The sequence below is a fragment of the Muscardinus avellanarius genome (genome assembly GCF_963383645.1).
Source record: "Muscardinus avellanarius genome assembly, chromosome: 10".
Lineage (NCBI taxonomy): Eukaryota > Metazoa > Chordata > Mammalia > Rodentia > Gliridae > Muscardinus > Muscardinus avellanarius.
Genome location: NC_137796.1, coordinates 28,341,336 through 28,354,919, shown reverse-complemented (window position 1 = coordinate 28,354,919; position 13,584 = coordinate 28,341,336). Strand labels below are relative to the sequence as shown.

At 46.3% G+C, this 13,584-nt stretch overlaps 1 protein-coding gene across 1 annotated transcript; it reads left to right on the top strand.

The window, feature by feature from the left end:
• Positions 1-163: 163 nt before the first annotated feature.
• On the top strand, positions 164-12,883 carry COQ9 (coenzyme Q9; the record flags this gene model as incomplete). The annotated part of the gene is made up of 9 exons (XM_080702434.1): positions 164-233; positions 4,898-5,066; positions 6,350-6,485; positions 8,045-8,187; positions 8,466-8,550; positions 10,097-10,201; positions 12,044-12,199; positions 12,469-12,522; positions 12,848-12,883. 9 exons carry the CDS (start codon positions 164-166, stop codon positions 12,881-12,883), a joined length of 954 nt encoding a protein of 317 aa, XP_080558560.1.
• Positions 12,884-13,584: the final 701 nt, after the last annotated feature.

The window sequence follows — 13,584 nt, the reverse complement described above, 5'->3', positions numbered from 1 at the left end:
TCACCCGTCGTCTCTGCTGGCTCCGCTACAGCCGCCGGCTCCGCTCTCGCGCTTCTCGCGAGAACACGAAGCTCCGCGTCACTCGGAGGGCGGAAGCACCCGCGCGAACGTCCTGGCGTCGCACGTTGCGTCGGCGTCGGCGGCGTGCGTGCCCGCTTCCAAGATGGCGGCGGCCGTGTCTGGCGCTCTGGGCCGAGGGGGCTGGAGGCTTCTACAACTGCGATGCTTGTCCGGTGAGGGGTGCGGCAGGGCCGGGGAGCGGGGAAGAACCGGAAAGGGGTGCAAAACCGGCTTGGGCTGGGCGCGGGGCGGAAGAGGCCGTCGCGGCGGCCCGCGATCAAGGTGAGGTGAAGGGCATCGGTGCGGAGGCGCCAGCGTCGCAGCTGGGACCTGCCGCCTGGCCGGCGTCTGTCTCCAGTCACCAGCTGTGAGGGGCAAGAGCAGCGGACCAGGGCTTGTCACTCCCATTTCGTAGAGTTAACGGAGCCTCAGAGAGGACGGAGCGTGCCCGAGTTACACGGCTCGATGTTTGCAGAATTGTTAGCCGCAGACTCAATCTCAACTTCACTGCCCTTGGTGCCCGGGCCAGGATCACTCCAGGGACAGTTGGAAATGTCCACAGAGAGCGTCCAGTCCGTGGTTTGCCAAGAGTCGGTTGTTTCCCAACTCCTTCACTACTTCTGTGACTTTCTCTTGCCACCTTTGCCGCTATGTGTTCAGTATTTTTATTTCTACGTATGAGTATCTTTAAACCTAGACATTTGCTTGAAGAAACTTTATGTCGCTATCATAAACGGAAAACCGGTATCTCTTGCCACAAATAGAATGTCCTATGCACTGATCCCTTAACATAAATATAAACTAATGAAATATTATGATTTTGCATTCCGCTTAAGATTTTCTCGTGAACTGCTGTGATTCCAGTCCTACTTTGGAACCTTCCCCTTCCTTTTCAAAGTTTTGTAGATGTTTGCTCCGTTTTCTGTATGATACTAAAATACTGATATTTTTATATGTACTGATTTGTACTGGTTTTTGTTTATTTTTGTTTGTTTGGTTGGGTTTTTGTGGTATTGGGGATGGAACCCAGGGGCATTTTACAAAGCCACACCCCTGGCCGTATTTTATTTATTTTATTTTATTTATTTATTTATTTATTTTGTTTGCGGGTTTGGGGATGGAACCCAGGGGCATTTGACCTCTGAGCTACACCCCCTGCCCTATTTTTTATTCTTTATTTTGAAACCGGGTCTCACTAAGTTGCAGAGGGCCTCACTAATTATTTTGATTTTGATATAAAAAAGAAGTCTCGCTATATTGATGAGAGTCTACCTGAGACTGTCCTTGAACCTGTGATCCTGGCTCAGCCTACCAAGTACTGGGATTACAGGCATATGCCACCAGGCCCAGCTTCTGTGTTTCTTTACATTTTAAATGTCATTGATGTCATTGTTCCCTGGTGCGGGCCGTGTGTGTGTGTGTGTGTGTGTGTGTGTGTGTGTGTGTGTGTGTGTGTGTGTTGTTGTTGTTGTTGTTGGCCTGGTGGGGATGGAGCCCAGGGGCATTCTATCTCCAAGCTACACCTCCAGCGGTATTTAACTTTTATTTGGAAACAGGGTCTAAGTTGCTGAGAGCTTCACTAACTTTCTGAAATTGGCTTCCAACCTGGGATCCTCCTGTCTCAGCTTCCCAAGTACAGGGATTACAGGTTTGTGCCACTATACCCAGCTATTTTATATATTTTTAGTGAGTGCCTTTTTGTCTTGTTTTTTTTTTTTCTTTCCGATATTGGGGATTGAACCCAGGGGCATCTATCTCTGAACTACACCCCCAGCCTTATTTTTTATTCTTTATTTTGAGACAAGGTCTCACTAAATTGCAGAGGGCTTCAGTTGCTGAGCCTGGCTGCAAATCTGTAATCCTCCTGTCTCACCCTTCCAGGTACTTGGATTACAAGTGTGTACCACCACATCTGGCCCTTTTTGTCACTTTTATGAAGAATTATAGACAAAAATACCTTTAGTGAAAGTAATGTCAAGGATCTATCAAATCCACTCTTAGATATTTACCCCCCAAAAAAGAAAATATATATTTACAAAAAAGGTTTGTACAAGTATATTCATGGCATCTTTATTCATAATGGCCAAACCCTGAATAACCCAGATATCTATCAGCAAAACAGTATTGTCCCCCTTACCCCCTTGGGCTCTTATATTGCCTCAGCCTCCCTAGGGCTGGGATTACCAGCCTGTACCACCATACCCTGTTTTAATAATGTTTTTTTTTTTTTCTTGCAGTACTGAGGATTGAGTAATCTACCATTGAGCTACATCCCCAGCTCATTAGTTGTTATATTGAGACAGGATCTTGCTAAATTGCCCAGGCTGGTCTTGAACTTGTTATTCTGACTCAGCCTTAAGTCACTAGGATTACATATGTATGATGCTCCATTTGGCTTAATAGTGTTTTTTTCTTTTTTTACAGTAATGGGTATTGAACCCAGGGGCATTCTACCTCTGAGCTATACCCCTAGCCCTATTTTTTATTCTTTATTTTGAAACGGGGTCTCACTAAGTTGCAGGGGGCCTTACTAAGTAGCTGAAGTTGGCTGTAAACCTGCTATCCTCCTGTCTCAGCCTCCCAAACACTGGGACTACAGGCATTCACTACCTCTCCCAACTTAACAGTGCATCTTAATGGAATACTACTGGACAACAAAACTAGTAATCTATCGGAAGAGAAAGCCAGACACAAGAGTGGTTAGGACAGATTTTAGTCAGTTATAGCTATTGCAGTAAGGAAAAGAGTCCATCTCATGCAGAAGGAACTCATGCAGAAGGAACTGAGCGTTTTAAAGGAAGAAAGAGGGAGCAGGTGGTGCCTCAGTGGAGTCAAGAAAGTGAAAAATGACAAAGGCTTACTGTAAATGCAGTTAGGCAAGCTGTGTCTGCTAGCTAGCAATTATTTAAGATTCTACCTTCCCACAGGGAGACAAGCCACCCTCAGTTGGAAGGAAACAAGATTTCTTTTTTTTTTTTTTTTGTGGTACTGGGGTTCCTGGAAGCCCCTCTACCTCCGGGCTACACTCCCAGACCTATTTTTACATTTCTATTTGGAAACAGGGTCTCCTAAGCCAGTGCGCGTGGCTGGCTTTGAACCAGCGCGATCCTCCTGTCTCTGCCTCCCAAGCGCAGGGATTACAAGTGTGCGCCACCACACCCGGCTGGAAACAAGATTTCTTGACAGCATTGACTTTTCTTAGGCAGGCACTTTAAAAGGCAAAACTACGTTAATGTGTGGTCTCCCCCACCACCACCCCTTTTGGTACTGGGATTGAACTCAGAGCCATTCTACCTCCAAGCTATACCCTCAGCCTTTTTAAAATTTTGAATCAGGGTTTTACTCGGTTGTTGAAGTGGATCTTGAACCTGCAATCCTCATGTGTTAGCCTCCTACGTACTGGGGTTCAGGCGTGCACCATCACATCCAGTGTGTTCATCTTTGTAGATCAAGGTTGAGGCCTAATTATGAAGAGGGCTTAGGGGAGCCTGGCTAGAATTTGATCAAGGAGAGAAAAGTCTTTGTCAGATCTACTGATTTACATAAAAATATAGACCAATCTTTAAAAATATATTAAGCAAATGAAGCCTTACAGAAAAGAGTACATTTAGATGAAATCCTAGGACAGGTATAACTTAGGCGAGCAAAAACTAGTGTGCAATGAAAAGTTTAGAACAGTATGGATAGAATGAGTGTGAAAAGGTTTGAGGGGACTTTCTGGAGTGATGATTATGGTCTGTCTACATCTGGGCCAAGCTATACAAGTTGTATACATTTCTCAACACAGAATAATATGTTTATGATTCTGTATTCCAGTGTGTATAAATGGCACCTCAATAAAAGAATAGCAAATATTGAACTCCAGTTAGTGATAAGTATGCTAAAATGTTTGAAGATGCAGAATACTGAGCTCTCCAGTAAGTGCATCAGAAGGCAGGATAAATTAAAGAAGAGCATAATAGATGTAGCGGAGCTAGATTGTATAATACAGATGTTCATAATTCTTTCAACTTGTCTGAGGTTTTTTTTTTTTTGTGGGTCTGGGGATGGAACCCAAGGGCATTTGACCTCCGAGCTACAGCCCTTGCCATATTTTTTATTCTTTTTTTATTTTGAAACCGGGTCTCACTGAGTTGCAGAGGGCCTCACTAAGTAGCTGAGGCTGTCTGCGAACCGCGATCCTCCGGTCTCAGCCTCCCAAATGCTGGAATTACAAGCATGTACCACCATGCCCGGCTTGTCTGAAAATTTTTATAATAAAATGTTGAGAAATAAAAAGGATGAGCTTATGCTTAGGAAACACGATTGATCTCTCCTACAGTAAAGGGGGGTTGCAAGTAGTACAGATGGAAAAGCAGGCAGAGATAAGTGACTTGTTGAGAGATGCCAGGTAAGCACTAGGTAGGTAGTACTGAGCCCTTCTGATTCCTACCCGAGTGTCCTAGCCACACTACACAAACTTGTAACATTTTCATGTCACTGTCAATCTTTCTTTGGGCCTCAGGCATTGTCATTGAGCAAGTGGAAGTTATTACTCTAAATTTGCATATTTTGAAATCTGTACATCGAGGTAAATTGGTTTGCCCATTGCTCCAGCTGACAAATGTAGAAGCACTCCAAGAAGCCAGGTAGGTTTTGTTTTCTGGCTCATCACTTTGCTACCACATTATGTTCCAAGCTCTTCAGTTTATCCAAGATTTTTGTGTGTGATACAACACTTGAATAAGTGGTTTTAGAGGAATCTCTGCATTTCCTCATTTATGTTCTTACTACCAGTCTTTTTCAAAGGGTCTTCTCTGGTGAATATCCCTGACTGACAGCCCAGTTTCTGTTTCAGTGTCCCGCTGCCGACCACCCTTGGTACCCCGTGCCTTCCATGCTTCAGCTGTGAGGTTAAGGTCTTCAGAGGAGCAGAAGCAGCAGCCTCCCCCTTCTTTTTCTCAGCAGCATTCTGAGACACAGGGGGCACAAAAACCTGATCCAGAGTCTTCTCGCATACCTCCAAGGTAGGCACGAGAACCTGAGGCCACCGCTTGGTGGCTACTCTGAATGTTTGGATATATCTTTTTCCTCCCCCCCCCCCCGCCCCATACTGGGGATAGAACCCAGGGGCATACTACCTCTGAGCTCCACTCCCAGCCTTATTTTTTATTCTTTAGTTTGAAACAGGGTCTCACTGAGTTGCAAAGGTCCTCATTAAGTAGCTGAGGCTGTCCACAAACCGCGATCCTCCTGTCTCAGCCTCTCAAATGCTGGGATTACAAGCATGCACCACCACATCTGGCTAGCAGTACATTTTTAATATTTTTTCACACTACATTATCTTTAAATGATTATATAACATTCTGGCAGTAAATGGGCCTAGAGTTATTTAATCTGTCTTATTGATAAATATTTAGGTTTCCTTCTCTGACATTGAAAGATAATGTGATAAAGTCTCTGGCTCTTTTCTTAGAAGTGGGAGCACAAAGTTAAAGAGATGTACATTTAAAGTTTTGTTATGTAGGAGGTGGTGGCGCATGCTTGTAATCCCAGCGTTTGGGAGGCTAAGACAGGAGGATCATGGTTCACAGACAGCCTCAGCTATTTAGCAAGGCCCTTTGCAACTCAGTGAGACCCTGTTTCAAAAATAAAAAGACTAAAAAATAGGGCTGAGGGTATAGCTCAGAGGTATAATGCCCCTGGGTTCCATCCCCAGTACTGGGGGAAAAAAAAAGTTTTGTTATATACAAGGGGCTAAATTGATTTCCAAAAATGAAAAGATAATTTACATTTTCTTTAGATTGTTTTTCTCCTTAATCCTGCCATTCGAGGTTGAGTGTTCCTCAATGTGAAATTAGAGCATTCTTCATTATCTTTTTCTGGTTTTCTCATTAAACTACTTTTCATTTCAAGCCAACAAATATATTTTGAGGATTTACTATGCATTGTGTCCCATGAATTGTACTATCGTTGCCCCTGCATCATGGAGTTGCAGTCTGGTGCAAATACAGATAAATCCTCTAAGCACAGTGTGCTAAGGGCTGTAAACAGGACACCCAGGTTGCTGGGGGAGCATTGCCTTCATATCATGAGACCTCGGTTCACTGAATCTTCTCTCTGACCATGTGGGCAGGGCTGGATGATAGGATTTTATTCCTTTGGCATTAAAGTATCCACACTGACATACAAGTCAGTGTCCTCCCAACATGTCCTTAGAGGAGATCCAGAGCCTCTGGTCAGGCCCGTTTTGCATGCCAGGCAGTAGACAGTGAGATGAGGTGTGCTGGGCACTGTCCCCATGTTTCAGGTATACTGACCAGAGCGGAGAGGAGGAGGAGGACTATGAGAGTGAGGAGCAGCTGCAGCAACGCATCCTCACGGCAGCCCTGGAGTTCGTGCCTGCCCATGGCTGGACCGCGGAGGCAATTGCTGAAGGAGCTCAGGTGTGTATAGGTGAGGGCAGGGCAGCATGACGCAAATCAGCCAGGGTCACACAGGGCAGCAGAGGGCTTCGTACCTTCTTCCAGCCCAGCGTGGGGCCTCTCATAGGTATAAGATTATCTGGGACTTCATATGTTTTTTTTTCCTCCAAAAGAATGGGAAAGGCTTTACTTTTTAATTATAAAAAGAATGCCATAGGTTTGGTCCTTGGTGTTACGTTCTAAGGCCAAACCACCCCATTAGGCAAGAAATATCTGTGATCAAAATTACCATATACTATCTATTAAAATATGATATGTGCTGTCAAGTAAAAGTGCAATTGGGACATGCAGTGGAGGGACCCAACATTCAGGAAAAGCTTTGAGCCTCGATTGAGGAATGAGAAGAGTTTATCTGAATTAGTAGTAGGGATGGGGGATAAACAAGTTCAGATAGAGAAGCACTATGTATAAGTGGGGAGGAACATACTACATAAGGGTAAAAACAAAACAGAAAACTTCCAGCACAGAGTAAAGGCAGAGAGACCTGAGACGAGTAAGACTGGAAAAAGGTGGCTGGAGACCAAATCAGGCCAGCCTTGAGGTCATGTTAAAGACTTAGGTTTTTATTCTCACTATAGTCAAATAGAGTATTAAATGTGGCATTTCAAAATGTTGTTGGGTGAAAATGCTTTGGAAGCAGAGAAAATCATCAGGGGCTGCTGCCAGTTACCCAGGAGAGGTGAGCTTGTCTGGCCTGAGCAACGGCAGTGACCAGAGACACGTGGGCAGGCTTGGGGATCGATGTGCGGGGGGGGGGGGGGGGTGTGACGAGATGGCAGCAGAGTTGCCAGTTTGCATGTCTGGGTACAAGGTAGTGTCGTTTTCTAAGAGTAGGGCCACTGGAAGAGGACCAGGTTCAGGGAATAATGGTAAGTACATCTTTGATCTGCATTAATCCCCAGGAGTCTTTGAGTTGACCAAGCAGAGGCATGAGGCACATAGGCCTGGAAAGGGAGGAGATAGCTGGACTAGAGGTAGATCTTTGGGTGTTATCAACCTGTGTATGTATGTTGAAGAGTGGACTGAATGAGATTGCCCCAAGCAAGCGTGTAATGTGATGAGAGAGGAGTCTAGACCCTCCAGGCACTCTGACATGTCAGGGAGGTAGATCAGGATGAGCCGTCAGAGAAATCCTAGGGAGAGCAGCCTGATGTGGGAGGATGGAGAGGGTGGCTTGAGCAACTAGACGTTGGTTATTGTAGCCACTGGAATGGAGTCCCTTGGTTCAGAAATCAGTTGGAAGTAGGGCGTGGTGGCACACTCTTGTAATCACAGTACTTGGGAGTCTGAGACAGTAGGATCGTTGGCTCAGAGCCAGCCTCAGCAGCTTAGTGAGGCCCTGTTTCAAAATAAAAAAATAGGGCTGGGGGTGTAGCTCAGAGGTAGAACGCCCCTGGGTTCAATCCCCAGTACCCCCCCACCCCACACACACACAAAGAAATCAGTTGGAGTGGGTTGACGCATGAGCAGAAGGTGAGAAGGGGTGTGCCAAGCATGTTTCTGTTTTCTCTCCCCTCTAGTCTCTTGGTCTCTCCAGTGCAGCAGCCAGCATGTTTGGAAATGATGGCAGTGAGCTGATCCTGCACTTTGTGACCCAGTGCAATGCCCGGCTCAGCCAGGTGCTGGAAGAGGAGCAGAAGCTGGTGCAACTAGGCCAGGCAGAGTAAGTTTTCTGGCATTATTGCTTAGGGTGGCAGCTGAGGATGGCGAATATAGGCCCCACTGGCTATCCCCAGGAAGCCAATTCAAGCAGCCAAGAGAGAGTAACACTCAGTCCTGCTGCTTGGACCGTACTGAGATCCAGCAGCCTGTCTCTTGACATCTTTAGTCAGGCCAGCACCAGGAGCTGGTGTGACCCACTTTCCCAGGCTGAGTAAGCATTGTAGCACCAAGCCCCTGCCTTTGACCCAGAGACACACTGTTTTCTTTTCCCTCTTCCAGGAAGAGGAAGACAGACCAGTTCCTGAGGGATGCAGTGGAAACCAGACTGAGAATGCTGATCCCGTACATTGAGCACTGGCCCCGGGTACAAAGTCCATATCCAGGCCCCAAAGCAACAATAATATTAGTATTTATCATTCTCAGTACCTTGCACACAGAAGACTTTGCACACTGTTGAGAAGTGAGCTCATTAATCTCCATAAGCCCAGGAATGCTCAGTACATCTCATAGAGCTAGGTCTCATGCTTGGGAGTGCCACAAGAGCAACTCTAAGCCATCCGTGTCTCAGCTCTGACACGTGAGTGGTCTACACACTAGGTCACATCCTGGATGGGGTCTCTGTGGCCTAGTAGCCGCCAGGTCTCCAGCAAGGAAGAGTGTATGGGAGAGATTAGAATGGACAGAAGATTTTATGGGCCATTTTTAGTAATAGTCCTGTTGTGTTTCTGATCTCGAAGACTGGGATTTCTTGTCAAATTGTCACTGTGATGCATGAGGGAAAGAATTCCAAGGGCTTTTGTTTCCTTTTCTGAAGTTTTTTCCTCTGTTGCAAAGCATATCACAGTGTGGGCCATTTTCTGAGCTAAGAAAATAGTCAATACTAGTCAAGGTGGCATATGAGAGAGAAAAAGAGAGAGAGAGAGAGAAGAGGAGGAGGAGAAGGAGGAGGAGGAAGAGGGAGAAATGGATACCAAGTTAGTATCCAGGTTTGAGGCCAGCATTAGCAACTTAGACCCTGTGTCAAAATAAAAATAAATTAAATAAAAAAGTTTGGGGGTACAGCTCAGGTAGAATACCCCAGGGTACCTGGCACACCCTAAAAAAGAAAATGCAGAAAGACCCAGTAATGAGAGAGACTCAACATTCATGTCCTAAGTCCAGCTGGAAGACTGTTGAGCATGTAATTTCAGTCATCCAGTTGCTATTTGAGCACCTGAGGAGCACCTGACCCAGTCCTGGTGTGAAGAGAGCACTGCTGAGTCATCCCAACCCCTGTAGGTGAAACTCTGGAAGTGCACATGTCTTCAGGACTCAGACAGCTTTTCCTTCTAGGCTGCTTAACTAATAACTTTCCAACCAACCCAGGACCTCTCTGATACAGGCCATAGCCAGTGGCTCCTAGAGTTGGTAAAGAGACAAGGAGGCATGTATTGTCACTAGTGTTAGTTGAAGAATTTTTGCTTTTAGAAAACAGGAATCATGTTAAGCAAAAGAATGGGAAGAGTGCATCAAGGGCAGGCGTGCTGCTGGGCCCTGAGGGTAGTCTAGTGTGTCCTGGAAGCCACCTCAAGCTTCCCTCCTCCTGACCTCTACTCTGTGCCTAATTCTGTGACAGAATGGGGTGCTCTTCCTCATCTCTGCTTTCAGTATTCTTAGACCAGTCTAGACCCTTTGGCTGCCTGCATTCCCAATTCCAGCTGTTAGGGGTACACAATCTGATTGGGCTATCTTAGGACAAAAAAATTCCCTAGCCCCCATCAGCTGTAGTCAGGGTTGTTGAGCTCACTCGGTGGGTGGAGATGGCAAACCTCAGAGAACCAGAACTGGACCATTCCCCTTTTATACTCTGTGGAGCCACCTGTGTGCTGTTGTTGCCTATGTGTGATAACTGTTCTGTATTCTCTCCTCAGGCCCTCAGCATCCTCCTGCTCCCTCATAACATCCCACCCAGCCTGAACCTGCTCACCAGCATGGTAGATGACATGTGGCATTATGCTGGAGACCAGTCTACTGACGTGAGTGTTTCCTGCAGGCTCACACAACTTTGTAAAAAGGCTTGGGTTGAGCCAGGCGTGGTGGCGCACGCTTGTAATCCCAGCATTCAGGAGGCTGAGACTGGAGGATCATGGTTCGCAGACAGCCTCAGCTATTTAGCGAGGCCCTCCGCAACTTAGTGAAACCCTGTTTCAAAATAAAGAATAAAAATAGGATGGGGTGTAGCTCAGAGGTCAAATGCCTCTGGGTTTCATCTCCAGACCTGCAAAAAAAAAAAAGGCTTGGGTTAGCCATCTCTTTAAAAAGTTTTTGAAAGCCAAATGTGGTGTTGCACGCTTGTAATTCCAGGACTTGGAAGGCTGAGACAGGTGGATGGCAGGTTCGCAGCCAGCCTCAGCAACTTAGTAAGACCCTGTTTGAAAATAAAGGAAAAAAATAGGGCTGGGGTGTAGCCCAGAGGTAGAATGTCACTGAGTTCCATGCCCAGTACTACACACACACACAAAAAGGTTTTTGAAATTTCTTTGGTTGCCAGGCGTGGTGGCACACACTTGTAATCCCAGCATCTGGGGGGCTGAGATAGGAGGATTTGGATTTGCAGCCAGCCTCATCTACTTAATGAGTCCCTTTGCAACTCAGGGAGACCCTGTTTAAAGATAAAGAATAAAAAATAGGACCGGCGGGGGTGTGGCTCAGAGGTAGAATGCCCCTGGGTTCCATCCCTAGTACTATTAAAAAAAAAAAAAAAGGAAAAGAAATTCTTTGGTTACAAGTCTCTTCAGGGGGCTGCGGTGTCGTTATCTAACGTATGAGGAAGGTTCCTCAGTAAGGTTCCTGGATCTAGGTCGTCTTCATTCAGGGACCAACAGTCTGCCAGTGCTTATTCCTTCCCACTTCCAGTGGGGGCATTATGTGTGGGGGCTTGTGATTGGACTGCCTTTCTATAACTATTTCCCCCCTCTCTCCTAAGATGGTAGATTCTGCAGCAGAATTCCTTGGTGTCTGTCTTTCCTGAGACTGGTTTTGAAAAAAAGAGAGTGCCATGGAGACACCCATTGCTTTAACCCCCCCCCATCTTACCCTGCTTTGCTGAGATCAATAATCCTCTTTAAATAGGTACTAGGAAAGAATCTGACTTGTTAATGCTACTATATTTCTGGTGGGAAATTAAGAAAAACAATGTACACTTCCATAAAAGAAATTAAAACAGGATGGTACTTGTGAAATCCAGGATGCAGAGGCACACAGATACTCCCACCACACTTGAAACAAAGTGCTTTAATAAACTTCCTGCATGTGGGAATATACCACCAACAGAGATGTAGGAAGGCACAATTAGGAAGCGAAGAAATGAAAGGAATAAAAAGGCCAAGCAGCTGAGCTGGTCCTCTGGAGGGTAGTTTGCTAGGAATGGCATTAGTCGCTGAGGGACTCAACCCCTTCCTCTGCCCAGGTGTTGTCACCTGTCCTGGATCCCACCTCGCTCCTCACTCTGCTGGCCAGCACTAAGATTTTGTTGTAGCTGGCTGCTGGCACAGCCTCCCTGGGACTCAGACACCCTAAGACTTAACGTTTTCCCCCACAGTTCAATGGTGGCTTAGATACAGCCAGATCACCTGGATGCTTACTAGATGTCCTGATTGCTGGCACTGATTCAGGCCCACTGACTCCTAAACTCTATGTTGGGCCGAGGGGCTGACAATTTTAATCCCACAGGCAATTCTGATGCCCTACCAAGTCTGGGACAGTAGTGTTGTCCAGAGTGCCATATATATTTGTGAGGCACCTTGGGTAGGAACCTCAGACTTGCCCTGCCCGTCACAGCATTGGTAACCTACCTCTCTGGGTGGATTTCTTTGCAGTTTAACTGGTATACTCGCCGGGCTGTGCTGGCTGGCATCTACAACACAACAGAGCTGGTGATGATGCAGGACTCGTCCCCAGACTTTGAGGACACTTGGCGCTTCCTGGAAAACCGGATCAGTGACGCAATGAACATGGGCCACACTGCCAAGCAGGTATTTGGATACTAGCCATTGCAAACCTTCACCTTCCTCAGGCCACAGGCTGTTTTCTTGTTTCCTGTTGGCTTCAACTGACAGTCACACAGGCCTTTCCAGGAACCTCTTAGTTTTCCCTCATGCCAGTCCTTCCTTAAGAACCATGCTTATAGAACATGGGGCCATCTTGAATTTACTAGTGGGGGTTCATACTTGTAGGGTCCTGCTTGCCCCACCTTTCAGTTCATGTTGGGGATATAAGTGGAACTGACCCACGTTCCTTCTAGGTGAAGTCTACTGGAGAAGCACTGGTACAAGGACTCATGGGTGCAGCGGTGACGGTGAGTACTATCCAGTTCATCCCCGCCCACCTCCCAACCCACTCTGGCATGGTACTTAAAGCATCTGTCACTGACCCCACATAATTTTGCTTCAAACTGAAAGCTAATAATAAGCCTGATACTATTTCAGCCCCAGTGTCTTAATTTCTCATGCTCCACTTCTATTTTTTACCAGCATCAATAAACATCACTGACTCAAGCCCCCTGGAGTGTCAGGAATCTTTATCATAGCCATGCCTGCTGCCTTGAAAACCCAAGTGTTTCCCATGGGAGTCCTAGAGGCAGGGCAAGGCCTTAGCATTTTCTGTTTTCATCCCTATATTAGCTCAAGAACCTGACAGGTCTAAACCAGCGTCGGTGAGAGGAAGGGCAGAAGCCAGCATGCCTGGAAGAAAACAAGCAGATTTAAAGGGCTTTGAAAAGTAAGAAGTGCCATCACGGGACAGATGTGAATGAGAACACACTGAAGGACTCTGCAGTTACTGTGCATAATCACCTAGAAACCACAGGACACGTCATGATACAGTTCCGGCCTGGGATTGGACCACTTCTTCAGTTCCTAATACCAGGCCTGACCTCCTGATGTCTTTTTTGTGTGTGTGGTGCTGGGGATTGAACTCAGAGGCATTCTACCTTCAAGCCACACCCCTAGCCCTATTTTATTTTTTATTTGTAAATAAGGTCTTGCAAAGTTGTTGAAAATCTCACTAAGTTTCTGAGGTTGGCTTCAAATTTATGATCTGCCTGTCTCAGCCTCCCAAGTACTGGGATTACAGGCATGCACCACCATACCTGGCTGCTCCTGATGTCTTTCTTCATTACGCCTGTGTAATTAAAAAATGAGACTCTTTTCTAAGCTTTCAAGCCGCAGAAATTCAACATGTCTGTCATGGTTTCACAGGCATCTTGATCAAGTCTTAACCTTCTTAGAAATGCTCTCTGGTTCTTCCAAGCCAGAGTCAAGGTCTGAAGCTACCACAAGGTGGCAGTTCATCCACTGAGCAGCACAGGCACCTGCACCCAGGTATTCCTCGCCACCGTCCTGAGATGCTGCTCCTGTGG